This window comes from Engraulis encrasicolus, unplaced genomic scaffold (genome assembly GCF_034702125.1).
Source record: "Engraulis encrasicolus isolate BLACKSEA-1 unplaced genomic scaffold, IST_EnEncr_1.0 scaffold_68_np1212, whole genome shotgun sequence".
Taxonomy (NCBI): Eukaryota; Metazoa; Chordata; class Actinopteri; order Clupeiformes; family Engraulidae; genus Engraulis; species Engraulis encrasicolus.
The window spans coordinates 177,004-197,003 of record NW_026946016.1 but is presented as its reverse complement, the minus strand read 5'-3'; the positions used below and the strand labels follow the sequence as shown (position 1 = coordinate 197,003).

The window sequence follows — 20,000 nt, the reverse complement described above, 5'->3', positions numbered from 1 at the left end:
CAACATTGCTATGACATTACAGAGAGCCATAGTGCTGCACTAAGGGGTTAATATCCTGATCATATTCGGGATACTGAACTGCATGTAATCGCACTCATAGTCAAGCCCTTTACTGTATATCACTCTGACATTGGAGGTGAGGAATAGAGAAAGTCCTTCTCTGTTTTTTTTCTGTCTTTGCCTTTACTGTGTGGCCTTGACACTGCCCGAAGGCCCTAAGATGTCACTCGGTATCACTTTACAATAAGGGAAGCATAAAAAGCATTATAAAGACTTGGTAAACATTAAACTAATGATGAACAACACATTAACACATTGTAGTAAACGAGTGGCAAATGTTATGAATAACATTTTATACATAGCACACATTTGCAAATTGTTTGGAAATGAAAATGAAAATACTCTGGTATCTTGAACATATTTGTAGATGGTATATAAAGCATTAATACTAATTAGTTATTAATTAAAGCATTGTTAATGTTTAATTCATCATTAATCTTTATAATGCTTTTTATGCATATCTTTTTTATAGTGTTACCGAAGTTACTCTTGTCTAAACGACCCTAGTGCCTAAATCAGCCCCCATTGAGGTAGCAGACTTTTATGAAATTCTGAATTGAGTGAATTTGAATTCAAAATAATGCCATAATATGAACACTAGGTGGTGGCGTTCTACGTACTCTCACTCAATGGGTGGTGTAGTTTAAATTCAAAGAAATCCAAGGTAATGACACCACCTAGTGTTCGTATTATGGCATACTTTGAATTCAAATTCATTCAATTCGGAATTTCGTACACAGGCTGTAGCTTCCTGCTGATGTGCCCCATGTAGAGGAAGGCTATTTCTGACTTATTACTGCCCATGTCTATCTAGGCTGTAGACTACATTGCTGTGTCTCAAGTGGTGCGCTTGTGTGGTAATAGTGGTGTCAACAATGATCGATTCGGCGATGCAATCCAATATGGGGCATGGACGATCCAGAATCGATCCGGCAAGTTCCAGAATCGATCCTGCAATTTGTTTAAGTTTCAATTACTTCCATGGATATTTCGGGAGCAAATGAATGTTAAATTAAATAAAAGCACTTCTAAACATTGCAAGACTGATACAGACTGATACAGAAAACAGCCAATAAATTGTTGCTCAGTATCTGACTACTTGTATTGCCTCATCATGACTGAGTAAACATTTGCTTTGCTTTCAGTAGAAATGTAATGCATTGCAATGCATTGTAGAATTGAATCGGATCGGATCGGATCGCATAGAATCGAATCAAACCGAATCGCTACCTCCCGAATCGTGATCGAATCGGATCGTGAAGGCAGGGCCGATCCGCACCACTAGTAACTAATACGCCATACACACTGACACATGAACACTGAAGTGCACAAGTGCACCATTTGAGATCCAGCACGTGTGTCCTCTGTAGGCAGTAGGCTACCAAAGGGAGAATTCTGTATAGAGTGTGTGATGACGATGGCAGATGTAGAAGTCTGTGTAGTCTATAGTGTGGGACAAAGTGTTCTCTGAAACCGCTTGTCTACTTAAGCTAGCCTGCCCATCGCTTTAGCTTGTCTACTTTAGCTAGCCTGCCCATCGCTTTAGCTTGTCTACTTTAGCTAGCCTGCCCATCGCTTTAGCTTGTCTACTTTAGCTAGCCTGCCCATCGCTAACTCTAACTTAGCTATAGATATGAACACTAGATGCCGTGGGTAACCTTTTGATGTGGCCCAACTCCGGGAGCCGCCATCTTGGTACAGTATACTGATGATATGTCTCATAGATGCTACCGCCACCTACAGGGTAATGTGTGTATTACGGCCTGTTTCAAGAAGGTGGCAATCCAATACATGCGAGTGGTCAACGCGGTGTCTAGTGTCCTTATCTATGTTACTGTATGCCTGCCCATTGCTAGTATACTGTGTCTACCTTATTGCTAGTTTGCCTTAGCTTGCCTTTTACTTGCATGCATTCTTAGCTGCCTAGCCTAGCATGCATATCCCATGAATGCAACTTGTGTATTGCTTTTTTTTTCTTCTGTACAGTGACAGTCACAGCTGACAACCGCCCCAAGCTAGGAGTTAGTAATTTGCAGATTAGTTTTTTGTTGTTGATGTTGTGGTTACATCAAACAAGTTCCATTTTGAAGCAAAACAGGTCGGCCTATTTACGATTACCGGTTTCAGGAAGTAAACGGTGGCATGTGTTTATAACGTTTGTCTCTATGGCACCAACTTGTGCTGTAACTGCTTTAAATGCAGATGTCAAGTGAAAAAGGCCCGTTGTGGGCGTGCCGGTTGTTTGTGTAGTGTGTTGGTGGTGTGTGTAGTGTGTTGGATGTTCTGCCTCCACTGTAGCTGAGGCCCTCTGGAGGTCTGGAGGACACAAGCGCTTACTGAGCTGCTTAGCGGCAAGCAGAGATATGCCTGCGGACATATGTGTGCGTGTGTGTGTGTGTGTGTGCGTGTGTGTGTGTGTGCGTGTGCGGGTGCATGTGTGTGTGTGTGTGTGTGTGTGTGTGTGTGTGTGTGTGTGTGTGTGTATTGTAACTGTAAGCATTTATTTCCATGTGCCAAATGTAAGTGCAACTGCGAAGACTCCTCTTAGTAAAGCTGGGGGGGGGGGGGGGGGGGGGGGGGGGGGGGGGGGGGGGGGGGGGGGGGGGGTTGAAGGGGGGGCGGAAGCGAAGTGATGTTGCATTTGGAAGGGGGGGGGTGTCTTAAGGGGTTTCGGGGGCGGAGTTATGCATTAAGGGCCACGTTCGTGATTGTAACCAGAATGCATTGAGATGCAAAGTGTGCTTGTGCGGCAAAAGCAAAAATGCACCATCACGAACGCGGTTTAAGGGGGCGTGGAGTTATAATTTAAGGGTTTAAGGGGGCGGGGTTATGTTTTTGTGGGGTGTAAGGGGGCGGTGCCTGGTCTTGAAGATGAAGATGAAGATGACGAGGAGTTCTTCCTCTGCTGGATCGCCTCATGCACTGAAACACATTTCAAGTCAGTTGAACATAAACAGATAAGTTGTCCTGCTGCCTTAAGTTTGTAAGTTAACTGAACTTGAGGCATTCTCAAGCAGTGTTGACAGATGTGTCTGGCCAAGTCCCGCCCAAAAGCTTCTCAAAAACCGCCAAAATGCACTAATTTCCGCCCAAATTCAACAATTTACATTGACTTCTATGGGCCCAAAATGGCTGAAAAAAACCGCAGACGCTCATCCCAAGTAGCCCAATTGGGTGGGCACCCGCCCAATCTGGCAACACTGTTCTCAAGTTGAGTCATCCTAAAAACTTAAGTCAACTAACGTTTTTATGTTCAGCTGGCTGCAGTGTTTTACAGTGTGCATTTATGATGATCATTTATGTTGGAACGTTGCATCTGTGATGATATTTTTTGTTGTTGTTGAAACATGTCATTTTTTTATTTAAGAGAATAGCAATGCTTATGTTGATGTACAGTCAGTATATCAATAAATAATTGAGAAATGAAATGAATGTGTTGTCAAGTCCTCTGTGTGCCAAAGTGTGTGTGCCACTTTCTTTACAGTGAAAGGCATAACATGCGTATAGAGCAGCTGTATGAAAGGGATGTTTGGGTGACCAGCCGTGTGTACTGACCCTTGTGGAACTCTCAATGGACCGTTCTAGTGGAAACAGGAGCAGAGGCGATTCTAGGGTCAGGTGGGGCCCCAAGCAAAAATGCAAAAGAATTTTGAACCAAAATCGTGGTAAAAAATGGGCTGTTATTTACTATCTAGGGGTTTGGGGGCCCCAAGCAGCTGCCTGCCTTGCCTGATGGCAAGATTCACCTCTGAACAGGAGAGTACAGGTGGACATTTAACCCTCAAGCTACCGGGCTGTTTTTGCAACTAATCTGACCCAGCGGGGTCATATATGACCCCAATGAAATTATGTCTGAAAAAGCACTACAGGTATATGAATTATTTTTGAGGCGTCATTCAAATGTATTTACATCTTTGACATACGTACTTGTCCCTCATCTGAAGCAGAATTTGTAGATGTTATTGTTTTGCTGAAGGGTAGTCAAACTTGCATGCACATAACACTAGATAATTACGTAATTTACATAGAGCAGGGGTTCTCAACCTTTTTCAACTTGGGGCCCACTCGAAAATGTCCAAAATGTTCGGGGCCCACCTCTGACCCAATTAAGAATAAAACTCAAATAAATCAACAACAACACACACCAAAATATGATTATTATTTTTGGAAAATGATTTCAAGGCCCACTTGGAATACCTTCACGGTCCACCAGTGGGCCCCGGCCCATAGGTTGGGAATCACTGGTATAGAGGAAGCTGTCTGAAATGGATGTGTGGGTGACTGGCCCGGCCGTGTGTACTGACCCATGTGGACCTCTCGATGGACCGTTCTGGTGGAAACAGGGGTAACACTTCACAATAACCTTCTGCGAAATGGTTAACTAATGTTAACTAATGTTAACTAATGGTAAGGTATTATTATGTCGCCCTGGAAATGGGATGGTGGGGGGCATAAGCTCTGCTGCATAATCATGATTAATAATCGTGATCATGATTTTGATCTAAATAATCGTGATTATAATTTTTTCCATAATTGTGCAGCCCTTAATGTTATTGCCAACAGTAAATGTTTAGTTAAAGTTTTACAATTGATTTACTAACGATATATCAATGATTATAATAGTATTATAGATGCACAACAAACCATTAGCTAACCATTAGTTAACCATTTTTGCGGAAGGTTATTGTGAAGAGTTACCGAAACAGGAGAGTACAGGTGCACATTTAACCCTCAAGTGACCAGGCTGTTTTTGCGACTAATCTGACCGAGCGGGGTCATTTATATGACCCCAATGAAATTATGTCTGAAAAAGCACTACAGGTATATGAATTATTTTTGAGGCGTCATTCAAATGTATTTAAATCTTTTAGATACTTGTCCCTCATCTGAAGCAAAAAAAATGCATTTTTACATTTTATTGTTTTGCTGAAGGGTAGTCAAACTAACATGCACATAACACTATATAGCTAATTAGGTATAGATAATTAGGTAATTTACATAGACAAAACCATGTCACAAACATATAACCAACATTTCTCTGAACCCTTTTCTTTGCCTTATACAGGGTATTGAAAAGATGTCTCAGGTAGAACCCTAATTTTTTTATAAAATATTTTATGTTTAACATTACAGGCCTAAGTTGTGATAGGCCACCGCTCATCTGTTTAGAAGGTGCAGGATTCAGTAGAAATTTCTGTACAAAAAGAAGACAATCCGCACACTTCAGGTCTATTTTTTGTGTAAATGAGCTTTACTTGACTTGCAAGCTTTCTGTCCTTAGACCTTCATCAGGCAGAGTGCATACAAACAGTGCTTGTGGTTAAAGGGTTTATGAAACGAAAATAAACGGTCATTCCCATTAAAACCTTGTTTTTTCTGATTGCATCGATGATACTTTGAACCCAATCATCCTGGAGGAACTTGTGAAAATGGCAACTCAAAGTGTGAATTCTGTGAAATTTGGTTTGACTAATGAGCTGGGCTGTGCATCAAAGAGGAGAGTCCCTGGTTTGCTAGTATGACGATCTGAGAAAACAACACACATTTGATGGACCCACATCTTATAAAGGAACCAAAATTCTGATACAAACATCAGCGTGTCGAAAAACCACACATCCAACCTCATGAGAAAAAAACAGCAGCACAAATCTATTTCAGAGGCACTGATACATCTGCAGAAAGTGACATGTCTGACAGGCGAAGTGACGATTGTTGACATAGCCTGACAGTTCTTATGTTTATGGTTATGGTTGCTAAGGGCGCTTTGCCATGACCCAAAGATGACATGGCGTGTGTATTTGTTGACAAATGGGGGGCATTTTGATTCAATTGCGCGATATAGTGTGATTGAAATGCATGTAGGCTACATGCAAAAATATCATCAACTAGAGAAAAAACGGAGGTATTAGGCTGTTGGAAAAACACCCTATATAGCCTGAGTCCTCAGCATATTTTTAGCGTTTATCATTATTATTATTTTTTGTGCTCAAAGTCACAGGCGTCGCGTGTCCCTCAGCCTGACTCTGAGGACGAGGTGTGTCCAAACGTCAGCCACACGTGCACCACAATACTAAAAACAATCAACGCTTCAAAGTAGGCCTACACTATGTGCATCTCCGTTTATTCGCTAAGCAGTAGCCCAGTCTGTGAGTTGGCTGTCCTCGACCGAGAGCACCATGCTGATGCGCGGATATCCTCCCAAAACCAATTTATTGACCAGTTGAATGGCAATCAACAAAAAGTGCATATTCCGAGAGCATTCGCATCGGTTTGGCATGTAATGTGCATTACCCTTTCCTGAAAACAACATACAAAGCAGATGGACAAGGTAAAACGAGTAGCCTAAAGCAAAGCAGTGCACTCACCTGTCTTCGTGCCCGAGCAGTTACAGGGGCAGTTTCAGTCTGCACGCCGGCGATGTCAATTGTTGGAACTGCTTGAGGCAATAGCATTCTCTTCAGTCTAACCATGCCCACGACCTCCACATTTGTGGTGAAGCACAAGGGGTGGAAATGTGCCGAGCACAACAGTGACCATGAGCTTGCTTCAAAACCACGAATTGGATCCACAGAGCCCTTGTTTTAGCCTTCTCCTTGTCGGCCACAGTTCCATCATTCTTCACAGAAGGGAACTTGTTCAAAGATATTCCTTCTGTCAAGTAGCCATTTTTGCAGCTGGCACCGTTCGGCCCTCCAGCAACACACTGCTTGACACTGCGCTTTGTTTTGGTACTAGCCGCCATTGATCTGAACAAGGTGGAATGAGGTGAACTCACCCCTTCTATGTCACGCATATCATTTGCATAAAATTTTCATGTCACGAAAAAAACACTTTTTGGGAACGTTTTAAAATGAAAGAAAGCCCATTGGGAAACTCCAACTCCCATTGTCATTGTGACACAGCACTCCACAGCACACAAGTGAACACTGCACACAACGAAATTGCATTTATGCCTCACCCGTGCAAGGGGGCAGCCCTCAGTGGCGCCCCATGGGGAGCAGTGCGGTGGGACGGTACCATGCTCAGGGTACCTCAGTCATGGAGGAGGATGGGGGAGAGCACTGGTTGATTACTCCCCCCACCAACCTGGCGGGTCGGGAGTCGAACCAGCAACCTCTGGGATGCAAGTCTGACGCCCTAACCACTCACCCATGACTGCCCACTGCTCACCCATGACTGCTCAGACATTTACCAGGAGTGGGGTTAATATGACTTTTAGGACAAAATATCACCCAGACAATATCCCATTTTATTCACAAGGCTTAGAACTTTCAGAATCTGTCTTGGAAATGGTCAAATTCCTTTACTTTGTTTTCATTTCATAAACCCTTTAATATAAATCATTATTGGCACCTGTGGTGCAGCACTCTGAGTCAGTGAAGCATTCCGGGAAATGTAGAGAAAGACAAACATGACACACAATTAGAGAAAACAAATACAAATCCATGCTTTGCAGACATTAACCATTAGGCGTTAACCATCATAAATCAGAGCATAAACAGTTCAGAATTAAATCCATATTGCTTAGTTATATGAACACACTCATGTCAAAATCCTCGTTTAGACCTGATGGTTTCAATGCATTTAAAGTCCAGAAAAGTTCTCTTTGGCATAATTTCCTGTCGATGTCACCTCCTCTGTGTAGAGTTACTTGCTCTATACCTTGAAATCTAAGGGAAGAAAGAGGGTGTGACAGATCATTAAAATGACAGGCAACAGGATAGTTTTCATTAACATTAACATTACAGGCCTAAAAATGTATATCATGAACATTTTAGGTCTGCTGACCATGGCCTGCACCAAGCCACAAACTATTATTCCTAGAGATGGAAAATTACAACAGAAATGGAACTTATAATATTGAGCATCTCATCGATCCTCTCAGGGTCAAATGACTCCACAAATGTTTTTATTATATTTTCCATATAGATTGTCCTAAACCTCACAAAATTAATTCACAACATGCACAGCATGTGTACTGACAAACTCCTGGAAGGAAAAGTTTGTCTGATGAAAAATAAAGAAATGGTGCACAAAAATATGTATCATATCATAAATGACTGCTCGTCGCTTTAGGGTTGACTCTATTGTGATTTGGACAGCTGTGGTTTTATGGGGGGGGGGAGTAACACACAAACATCCTTTTCAGAGTATTCAGACAGCTTCCTCTTGTATCCACAGTTTATCCTGTCGGATGTGGTTCATCATTATTGGAGGTAGACCTATGCTGACATTACCTTGGATACCGTGGCTCTTCATAAATCACAAGTACATGCTGTCTCAGAATGCAACAGTTACACACGCACCAAGAAATTCTCCTTTTTGAACTCTGATATGTCACCCATAATATTGTGTGCATTGCAAAATGTTGAACTGTATTTTGAACTTAAATTTTAGAACTGTGCTCTTACCCTGCTAATTGAACCCTCAAACTTCACTTTACTGGTGAAATGTGCAATTGATGAAGATTGGCCAACTGGCTGGTCCACTTGGGCCATAACACTTGCCACAGTAAAACGACAGGTTTCAGTTATTTTCCTTCATCAACATATCTACAACTACATGTTTACTTTAGAAATACAAAGCGGATTCCAAAAAAGTTGGGACACTTTGTATTATGTGAATAAAATGAAAATGCTGGCATTTTCAAAACATCTAATAAGTTAATAAGGTAGAGCCTTATGTACAGACAACATATCAGTTGTTAAAGTCGAGCAGATTATTGTTTTGAGGTAATTATGTGATCATTTAAAATTTCACCCTTGCAACAAATCCCAAAAAAGTTGGGACAGGGCCAATAAAATGCTTTTCATATTGGATAAGACTAAACACAACACAGGGGATGAGACTGAACAGTTAAATACTTTGACTGTTGGCATAATTTTATTCAAAAATTAGATATTTTGATATGCGAGACATGATTTCAGCAGCTCAACTGATAGGTGTGTTCTTCAACTTGTTTACCTTTTTGTTATGCTTAATATGTGGCATATCCTGACTGCAAGAAAACAATTTTGTGACCTGTTTACTCCTATGATGGAACCACACTGTTGGAACATAGTAGAGATTGAAATTTGCCACCATTATGGGGCAATATCTAAAGGCGGTGCTCCAAAATATAATGCCTTGGTAGCTATGTTTGCTGTTTAAAGTCTGTATGTATCATTCAACATTCATTTTAATGCTCTACATGAGTAAAAAGACCATAACCAAGGCATCTCTGCACCCCTTTACCATCATATATGCAGTCTTTCAGACTGACCACTAAATCAAGCTGAAGTATTCATTTTCTTCATAACCTGGAGGGTGCATGACTCCATGATTTTAAAAAAGAATGAAATATTTTCCATTTTGTAATCAGAGGACAGTTTCACATGTCTCCTAGGTCCATCTAGAATGAGCTTTGCCACTTCCAGCACTGTTTAATGTCTGCATCATGTGCCTTGATCAAGTGTTGTGTTTATGGTCATTTTTTCAACAGCTGTCATTGTTGGAGTGTCATAGTTTGCTTATTGACGATGGGTATGTCATGATGTCATAACTTGTGCAATGATTTCACAGAACTCTAAATTACAGAAATAGGCCTTATATGCCTGCAATTTTGAGAATTCAATCTTTCTGTGTAATAGATCAGTAATTAGTCCCTCAAAATCTTCGCATCTGAGTGCCACAGCCTCTCTGTGATGGTATTTTATTTGTGCATTCATGTTGGCTGTCAATATAGTTCCTTTCAAAATATTCCTCCTTGTGTTATTTTTAGAATTATTCAACTATTACAACATTTTTTGGCCCTGTCCCAACTTTTTTGAGATTTGTTGCATGGGTCGAATTTTAAATGAATACATATTTCCCTCAAAACAATGCTTTTGCCTCATTTTAACTGTTCCTATGTTGACCTTGTGCCATTGTGCATCTTATGCATGGATTGAATGTTTTGAAAATGCCAGCATTTTGATTTTATTCACAAAATACCAAGTGTCCCAACTTTTTTGGAATCCGCTTTGTATGTTCAACTAGATGGTTCTAACACAGCCAAAAGTCTTGATGTTGTTTTATACATTTCAAAACCATAACAGGTCGGTGGCGACCGGAACACAAGAGGAGAGCTACTAGGCCTATAAGCGCTCTCTAGGTGTGCGTTCCAATATTCAACCTTGCTTCCTCCACTTTTGCTTGTGGCCTCGCCCCGCCTCCCGGCCCCTCCTCCGTGGAGAAAGAAACAATTTCCCAGCTGTCAGCCTCGCCACAACAACTTTTGGGTGACTGTTTTTCGTTCACCATCCCAATTGCAAATGAGGAAAATACTTTACAATTGAGCTTTTGCAAGATATTGAAATATAATGCTGTTGTCAGTGATGTCATCATGACATATTACTTCCTGGTACGAGGCCACAAGCACGAGTGGAGGAAGCAAAGGTTGCCTATTGGAATGCACACATCATGTGCTAACACAGTCTACCGTAGAAACGCTCTCTCTCTCTAGCTGTGCTAACACACACTCTCCGCCAGGTGTCGCTGTCCACCACGCGCTCTCCTCGCCGTGGGGCTGGGCTGTGCGCGAGTCTCTGGGGCGTTCCTTTTGTTGGTGCCTCGCGCCCCACACCCAACCATCCATCCATCCATCCATCCATCCATGCAGCGCGCGACAGCAGCAACACGTGCCAGCCATTCTTATACTCACGTTCTTCCACAACTATTAACTATCCAAATACCTCGTATTGACACGGCTAGTCTCGAGAATAATAGTATTGTTGTATCTGATCCCGTGTAGGATACTTAAGTGTGGGGAAGCACCGTTTCCGTGTGTGTTTTAGCAATATGATGGGGGTGGGGATAAGTGTGTGTGTGTGTGTGTGTGTGTGTGTGTGTGTGTGTGTGTGTGTGTGTGTGTGTGTGTGTGTGAGAGAGAGAGAGAGAGAGTGCGTGTGTGTGTGTGTGTGTGTGTGTTAGCAGTAGGATGGGGATGGGAGTAAGGGGGAGAGGAGGAAGGAAGAGGATGGGGATGGGGGAGAGGGGGAAGGCAGAACACTAAATAATTCATCTTGTCACGTTTAGAGCATCAGGCAGCATCTTGGAGGGAACTCCACCTCGTGCGGTTTCCATGGCACCGCCCCTGCCAGGTTGCCCCGCGAGACGGGGAGCCACACCCACGCAGGCACACGTACACACGCGCTAAAAGTTGTGTGTTGTATTGTCCCTCTTTGAGCAAGTTTCATACGCAATCACCTGCACTGTGTCGTGTCGTGTCGTTTCGTGCGTCACTGTCTGCCTGTACCCGCCATGGCTCTGCGTAAAGATGCGCACCAGCGTCTCATCCTCGCGCGCTCCCCGTTAAACTCCTCCCCACCCGCGTCCCGGTCCATCACGGCTGGCGGACCGGACAGCAGAGCTGGTGGTGGTGCCCGCGTGAACAGCTCCGGTTCGCCGCGCTCCACTGGGTCAGTCAGACGCACGCGGGGGAGAGGGGGTGTCGCGCACTGACCTTGGTGCTGGAAAAGTGGCGCGGGCGACAGGCGACAAAGTCCCGAACAGCAGCGCGTGGGAGAAAGAGGCAAAAGTGTAACTGCTGAAATGAATCAGCAGGATATACTCTAAATAGTCCTAATAGTCCACGCTCAAAAGAAGGCAGCCATCCTTTCTTTTCAGCTGGTAAAATAATTTTATATTTTATCCTGGCCGCTGATTTTTTCCCCTTTTTTTCATTTGTCCTTTATTTAGCCACGATTGTCCCAGGATTTAGTTTCTTCAAAGTAAGGAGCGTTTTAGGCTGTTAGTCACGAACTACGGTATGGCACTGCGTGTGCATGCTGGTCTTCAGCGGTGGGAAGCGGCGAGTGTGTGTGTGTTTGTGACTAGAGCGGCAGAGTGTGTGTTTTGCTCCCCATCCGCCTCTCCATTCGCTGCTGACTCTCACATGTAGGCGTTTTCTCACACGCGCCGACAGCTGCCCGCTTCCAAACGACATACACCCTCGAGCTGCTGCGTCCCTCTGTAGTAGGGAAAGAAAAACGCGTTTCCTGTTTTTTTTCCCCCTCTGGAATGTTCGGTAGTCTGGCACCGTAACTAACATGACGGCACTTTAACGGATACCTACGGAAGGAATTACGCACCGGGAACGGAAGGATTCTCATTCGGGAACATCATGGAGCCCGCGCCACCAGAAGAAGCGCGTGGAGGGGGGTTCACCCCCAGTAAAGAGGGTCTGAAACAGCTCGCGGGGAAGACGTTGGGGCACATGTACAGGTATGTCCGTTAAACATCTTCTTTGGTCATGGAAGAGCACACAATGACTTACAACATATGTACACATCTGCACTGCACAATACGTTCAAAACAACCGTGCGGCATATTTACTGAGCTGTGGTTTGCTGCAGCTCAGGTGTTATGTCAAATATTATATTGAATATTATCTTTAAACATCTCGAATGAGACATTAATGTGTAATTAATTTATTTAGTCGGGGCGTGAAGGTGACTTGTCCTCGAGGGTGGAACACAGGCTTTCTCTCGCGCTAGGCCCCCGTTCAGCAGTGTGTGTGTGTGTGTGTGTGTCGTGTGTGTGTGGTTGGGGGGGGGGGGGGGGGGGGGGTACTGCCATTCTTAAAACTGAGGAAGGGATGCACGAGACGAAGCGAAGTGTGCACGAGTTGATTTCATTCTTTCTTTGGTGGATCATATGAGGGTTTTGTGGAGAGAAAGAGCAGAGAGCTCACCCAGCCATTGCCTAGCAATAGACGGATGCAAGCATCCTCTGGAGAGAGAGAGAGAGAGAGAGAGAGAGAGAGAGAGAGAGAGAGAGAGAGAGAGAGAGATGGAGATGGAGGGAGGGAGAGGGAGATGGAGAGAGAGAGAGCGAGAGAGATGGGGGGGGAGAGAGAGAGGGGAGGGAGGGAGGGAGGGGGAGAGGTGGAATTCTTTAAGACAAGGGAAGGAAAGAAGGAAAGGGATAATTGACGCGGAAACTGTGTCTGCTGTCATTGTGCGCGAGAGCATCTCTTCTCTTCCGTATAATTTATTTACCTGTGAGCGCTGGTCGATGTGTAGTCACATCTCAGATCTCCAATCTAGCTCCTCTGGTCCGACTTGTCGAGATGGCAACGCTCTATTTCACACAGATAGGCTACTGCAGATATGGCGCCGGTGAAATAATAACAAAAACAAAGCAGAAAAAAACACATTTGCCTATTTGGTCTCCGGATTCGATGTATTAACGTTTCATTCGATAGATATTGTCTTGCACCAATTTGTCATTGCTTTACATCACATTACATTACCATTTGGTTGACGCTTTGTAACCAAAGCGACTTAGAATCCGCAAAATACTATTTTCGATGTATTTGATGTATTTTTTTGTGTATTTTACAACGCAGTCTCTGCGCTTCTTGCTCTGTCATCTTCATGCAAATGCAACAATCCATGGAGAACAACATCATTTCGAAAGCCGTGCTCACACCCTTAGTATGCATTTATTTTTTTTACCGTGGGGTGTAATGAATTAATATTTTTTTCTGGAGATATTGAAGAGATTTATCGACGGATCGAATAGTACAGGAACATATTGGTGGGAAATTCTGAATATTTTTCTGCAACAAATGAAAATGAATTCGGGCCATTTGTAGAAGAAGTATTCGATCCCTGCAGTAGAGTAGATGTGTGGAATACATTTCTGGCCAAGAGGGAAAGAATATCATGACTGGGGATGGGGATATCAATTTCGTTTTTGTAATGCAATCTCCTTCTAAATAAATGTATGAGAGTGCGTAGGATGTTTTCATCTCTTTGAAATAGGCTATATTTACTGGGAGGTCATACCCCATAAGTGACTTACAAAAATATTTGATATTTTCCTAAAAGCTGTAAAATTATATCATTTGACGATTGGGAGTCCCATATGTGGAGGCTCGTGTATCTTCACATATGATTGTGTGTGAGTAAAATGCAAATAACAGCGAAGGTGTCTGTGAAGTGTGTGTGTGTGTGTGCGTGTGCGAGTGCGTGCGAGCGTCTGCGACGGTGGATCCAGTGCTGCAATGCGGTACAGGCCTTCCCTCTGATCCGCACGCACACACACGCGCTCACACCACGTATTTTAATCAGTCATGGGAACATGTGTCTTGAAATGCCTTTAACAATGTCCCGTTTTTAGCTCAAAGTGCGTGAGACAGGGGGTGCATGATGTTGGAATGACTGCGTGCAGGTGCCTCTGTGTGTGTGTGTGTGTGTGTGTGTGTGTGTGTGTGTGTGTGTGTGTGTGTGTGTGTGTGTGTGTGTGTGTGTGTGTGTGTGTGTGTGTGTGTGCTGGTATTATTACCAGGGTCTTCCCAGCTTGCAGTCTGTCTGACCCTGGACACGCGCACAGCTTCGGTTTCACGCGCATTAATAGTTAATGAACTTGGAGAGATTCCCCAAATCTCAACCTCGCGCTCCACCGAGCAGCACGGACCGCTAGTGTGTGTGTGTGTGTGTGTGTGTGTGTGTGTGTGTGTGTGTGTGTGTGTGTGTGTGTGTGTGTGTGTGTGTGTGTGGGGGCATGTGCTTTGCTGAAAAATGCGTGAAATATCAACCAATAGTTCATGCATTGACAGAAAGTGTCTACAAAACATACATGGTGGCGGTACACATCTATGATAACATTGGTCATGCGCATAGGCTGTGTGTGAGAGGACTGTAACTAGCTTAAATGAGAAGAAAGCAAAGCTGCTAGCTAGGTATTGTTCACTAGCAGTAGTTATAGACCGTCTGCACATATGGAGGAGGAAATGCCACCTGTACCCATGAAGAGCAGCATAATTTTGGTATTTATGTAGAAGACACATTATTGCTTCTTTAAAGGGACACTGTGTGAGATTTTTAGTTGTTTATTTCCAGAATTCATGCTGCCCATTCACTAATGTTACCTTTTTCATGAATACTTACCACCACCATCAAATTCTAAGTATTCATTATGACTGGAAAAATTACACTTTTCATACATGAAAAGTGGGATCTTCTCCATGGTCCGCCATTTTGAATTTCCATTCCATTTTTAGCTGCAAAAATGACTGTACTTGGAACATACTAGAAAATATGTGTTTATTACTTAGTAAACTTTCATGTAAAGATCAAATTTGGCAATAGGCAGCCCAGTTTCAATGAGTAGCATAGATGCAGTAGGCCTACTTTTTGACAATTTCCTGCACAGTGTCCCTTTAACATTGTTTGGGGCGCTGTGTTATTCTCTCAATAATTAATGATTCTCGCAAATAGGCCTAAACTAATCAAATGTGTACTGTGTGTGTGTGTGTGTGTGTGTGTGTGTGTGTGTGTGTGTGTGTGTGTCGGCGTGACGCCACAGGGTGCTCGAGAAGCGCCAGAAGACGGGAGACAACATCGAGCTCACGGAGGACGGCCGCCCCGCCGAGCAGCGCGTGAAGAAGCCGCCTCTGTGCGACTGCACGTGCTGCGGGCTCCCGCGGCGCTACGTCATCGCCATCATGAGCGGGCTCGGGTTCTGCATCTCGTTCGGGATCCGGTGTAACCTGGGCGTGGCCATAGTCGGCATGGTGAACAACAGTACCGTACACCGCAACGGGAAGATCATAGTCACGGAGGTAGAGAGACAAGACAGAGGGTGTGTGTGTGTGTGTGTGTGTGTGTGTGTGTGTGTGTGTGTGTGTGTGTGTGTGTGTGTGCAGAGAGAGAGAGAGAGAGAGAGAGAGAGAGAGAGAGAGAGAGAGAGGTGTGCAAAAAGAGAGAAAAAAGAGAGACAGTGTGTGCGTGTGTGTGCAGAGAGAGAAAGATGGAAGTGCAGAAGAGTGTGTATTTGGGGTAATGGAAGACATGAGGGTGGTGTGTGTTAAATGTATGTATGAGAGAGAGAGAGAGTGTGTGAGACAGTGTGTGTTTGTGACTTAGAATAAACGCAAGTCGTGTCTCCCTCCCTCCTTCTATTTAGTGATGCGGCCCACACACACATGCGCACACACACACACACACACACACACACCTCATGTCTCCACCCCTCTCTCTCCTGCATCACATAAACATCCACACAACCTGATACACACACACACACACACACACTTCATGTCTCCGCCCCTCGCTCCTGTATCATGCTCACATGCACACACACACACTCGTGGTTGAGCATCTCTGATGACGAAAAGGCAGCAAAACCCCTCATATATAACACACACACACACACACACACACACACACACACACACACACACACACACACACACACACACACAGACACACAGACAGACAGACAGACAGACGCACACACACACAGACAGTGTGAGTGTGTTTGACCTTGACTGTGGTCATGTGGCTTCATGGCAGATGCTGTATTGCGGAACTCTAGCTCTCTCTGTGTGTGTGGGTGTGTGTTTGTGTGTGTGTGTGTGTGTGTGTGTGTGTGTGTGTGTGTGTGGGTGTGTGTGTGTGTGTGTTAAACATCACTGGATGTTGATGCAGTAATAATAATGTCTGTAATCTAATAATATGAATTATGTAATAATAATAGTAATATGTAATAATTCCAACTCTTACTCTGATTAATACTATTATTGTAGCCCAGCCTACTGTTTTAACACCTTTCAGCCAATAGTATTTTGTGGTGTTAATAAAAGAGCCCACAAAATTAATAATAGGCTACTACTACTACTACTACTACCAATAATAATAATAATAATAATTAGTATTATTATTATTATCATTATAATTATAATAACTATTATTATAATAGACATTTTCTATATCTATATAAATAACAACAAATAAACACATTGGTCCATAGAGATCATATTGAAATAAAACACTAGCAATGCAAACAAAAATCTACTGTAGGCCTATTCGATTCTATTATCTAGCCTAGGCTATCCGTTTTCTATAGGCCTATATAAAAAAAAGAAATTGCAGCCTACGTGTTAGGCTATTAATTGCCCCGTGTAGCCACAACTGAATATACCGACGGCTTGTGTGTGTGTGTGTGTGTGTGTGTGTGTGTGTGTGTGTGTGTGTGTGTGTGTGTGTGTGCAGAAGGCCAAGTTTAATTGGGACCCGGAGACGGTGGGCATGATTCACGGCTCGTTCTTCTGGGGCTACATCGTCACGCAGATACCCGGGGGGTACATATCCTCGCGACTGGCTGCTAACAGGTAAGACTGTGTGTGTGTGTGTGTGTGTGTGTGTGTGTGTGTGTGTGTGTGTGTGTGTGTGTGTGTGTGTGTGTGTGTGTGTGTGTGTGTGTGTTTCATTATCATGCATGCTATACGTGCCTGTCACTGGTTTGGATTCGTCCCCATGCACGTGCAGGTGACTGGAATGGAGTGTCCAATATTTGCAGTCATGATACATTTAACATTTCTTCTTTTTTTAGTTGAAATAAAATCGAAATTTTGCAAGGATAATATATTTGGTTTATTCTGTTATAACGCTCTATTTCATGTTGATCGAACGTCTATTTCTAAAGCCTTTAAGTGATTGACACTGCATTCTTTAGTCCTGAAGGTTCCATAAAACATCTTTACATTTAGGTTTTTCAAAGAGGCAAGGAGCAAGAATAGTAGGCCTATCTGTTTAGCTATATTCATTAATTATATAATAATAACATTAGGACGCCCGTGGCTTTTTTTTTTTTTTAGAAAGGGAAGTGTCCAGACGTCCTAAACGGATCTGGCGCGAGCTGTGTCATTTTGACCACCTTGCAGACGGGCGGTGGCTCGTGCCCTTGCTCACTGCTGGGAGTTGGCTACTCGCAGACCTCTCTCTCTCTCTCTCTCTCTCTCTCTCTCTCTCTCTCTCTCCTCTTCCACCTGTTAATGAGGTCCCGGAGGGGGTCCGTGACTAATCCGTGCGTGCTGGGGGCGTCATGGCGACCACTCCTTCTGGCGTCTCCCTCGAGCCCTCACACATCTCCACACACATCACTCCCTCACAACACGTTACCCTTTATTAAATAGGAAAGGAAAAATAATAATAGGCTAATAATAATAATAACAATAATAGCCTAACAATAATGGTTGTTTATAACCTACATGCTTATTTAGTGTACAGCACTCTTCTTCTTTCATTCCAGCTAATTTTGAAACATTTTAAATAGGCCTACATTTTAAGCACACACATGAGTTACATCTCCCGGACATGTTTTTTCCCTTCTCTATAGAATCCCTATAGGCTAGGCCTCATTTAAACTGAAACGTTTTTTAAAACAGGCTGCACGTTTTTATAAAATAAGGCGGGATGGTCAACAGAAATAATTAATTTCGATCATTTTGTTCTCGCATTTCCTTTGACATGTGCTGAGTTTTACCGTAATTACTCCAGCTTGTCTCCCGCGTCTTTATTCGGTTATTTATGATGGAGCAGTTTGATATTGAGTCTCGAGCACTACCGTCTTGATTGACACGGAGATATAACCGAATCAACCCTCGTGCTGGAGAGAGAGCTCCGTAATCCGATTAGAGATTTCACTGCACGCGCCCGCGGGAGGGAGGCAGGGAGGGGCCGATGGTTCATGGGGTCTCGTGCGTACATGGACGTGACAAAAACTAACGGGGAAATAAATAAATTGCTAGTCGCGTCCGTTTCCACGCGCCAAACTCATTAGGGAAGGCCTTCTGCGCGAGAGCTCAGCTGCACACAATAGGCACGTGCCGTCTGCTGCTGGCGGTACCCGCTGTCGACACCTCCTCATCTCATTCATTCTCTCCCTTTCACCCGCCCCCTCACACACACACACACACACACACACACACACACACACACACACACACACACACACACACACACACACACACACACACACACACACACACACCTCTCTCTCTCTCTCTCTCTCTCTCTCTCTCTCTCTCTCTCTCTCAGCTGTTTTAAAATGCAATTAAAGCAAAGCCTTGAAAATGTATAAAGATATAAGGCTACCTTCAGTATTACAATCTAAATATTGTTATAACAAGTTTAATATGTGACGATGTATAGATTATATAATAATAATAATAATAATAATAATAATAATAATAATAATAATAATAATAAAAAGAATAAGAATAAGATTAGAGTAATAAAACCTATATGACTGTGATGACTGTGATGATAATAATTCAGTAATTATATCCCACAGTGCCGATACATATAGAATACATTCTACAGTGTCTTGTTTAGTGTGCGAACCTGCACCGACCTTATACCTTACTTCTTTTGGGTCCACGCACATAGTCATGTTTCGTAACATCTAGAGCGCAACAATATCCTTACCTCCTTACATTAACCCCTCAAGACACGGCTTTATAAATCTGTTGTTACCAGTATGGTAATAACCAAGTCGTGGTGCATTACTAAAGAGCCTGTGTTGTGTCATAGTATTGTAGTGCTATGGTAGTTACATTTCAATTACTATTACAGCGTGCCACTGGAGGTACGGCGCGCATTAAGGGGCTACGGATTAAAAATAGGCTACATGAAATTATATTTTTATTGAATTATATCTCTAACACATGAGCAAAACAACTCGTCATAGCAGCGGTCTTGGTAGCTGCTGCAAAGATGAGATGCCTGTAGCTTAGCAGGCTCTTTGTAGTGGCTGTTTCCTCTGTCAACTCCTCTTTCCACTCCGCTCCTTAAAGCGATGGTTCGGAGTAGAATCACCCTAATGCCATTTGAACCGTGACACCCATCCACCTTTACACCCGAAGTGTTTTCTGCCGCAGGCTTACATCAACAGAGTTGCCGTGTTATTCGATGTTTATTCCGGTTAGCTTGACTCAAGCGCATATGGATACTGGGCACCGTCTCCAAACTTTCCCCACAAAAATAACATGTCATGACACCAAACTTCTGCAGTAGCACAAATATGGTCTGTACTCACGAAACGAAGCATTTGGAAGTTTGGAAATAGTCCAGGAGTTTATTATTATCAACACAAGCCGAATAGCTTCTCTGCTGCTAAAGCTGCGCCAA

The 20,000-nt window shown here is 43.3% G+C and overlaps 1 protein-coding gene across 1 annotated transcript in view; it reads left to right on the top strand.

Annotated features, from left to right (window-relative positions):
• Positions 1–11,340: 11,340 nt before the first annotated feature.
• The window catches only part of LOC134444721 (vesicular glutamate transporter 2.1-like), a 42,657-nt gene continuing 33,997 nt past the window's right edge, over positions 11,341–20,000 (top strand). Inside the window, exons 1-4 of the mRNA XM_063193943.1 lie at positions 11,341–11,498; positions 12,160–12,303; positions 15,394–15,649; positions 17,082–17,200. Coding sequence (XP_063050013.1) covers positions 11,341–11,498; positions 12,160–12,303; positions 15,394–15,649; positions 17,082–17,200 — 677 coding nt within the window. The remainder of the gene's footprint in view (positions 11,499–12,159; positions 12,304–15,393; positions 15,650–17,081; positions 17,201–20,000) is intronic.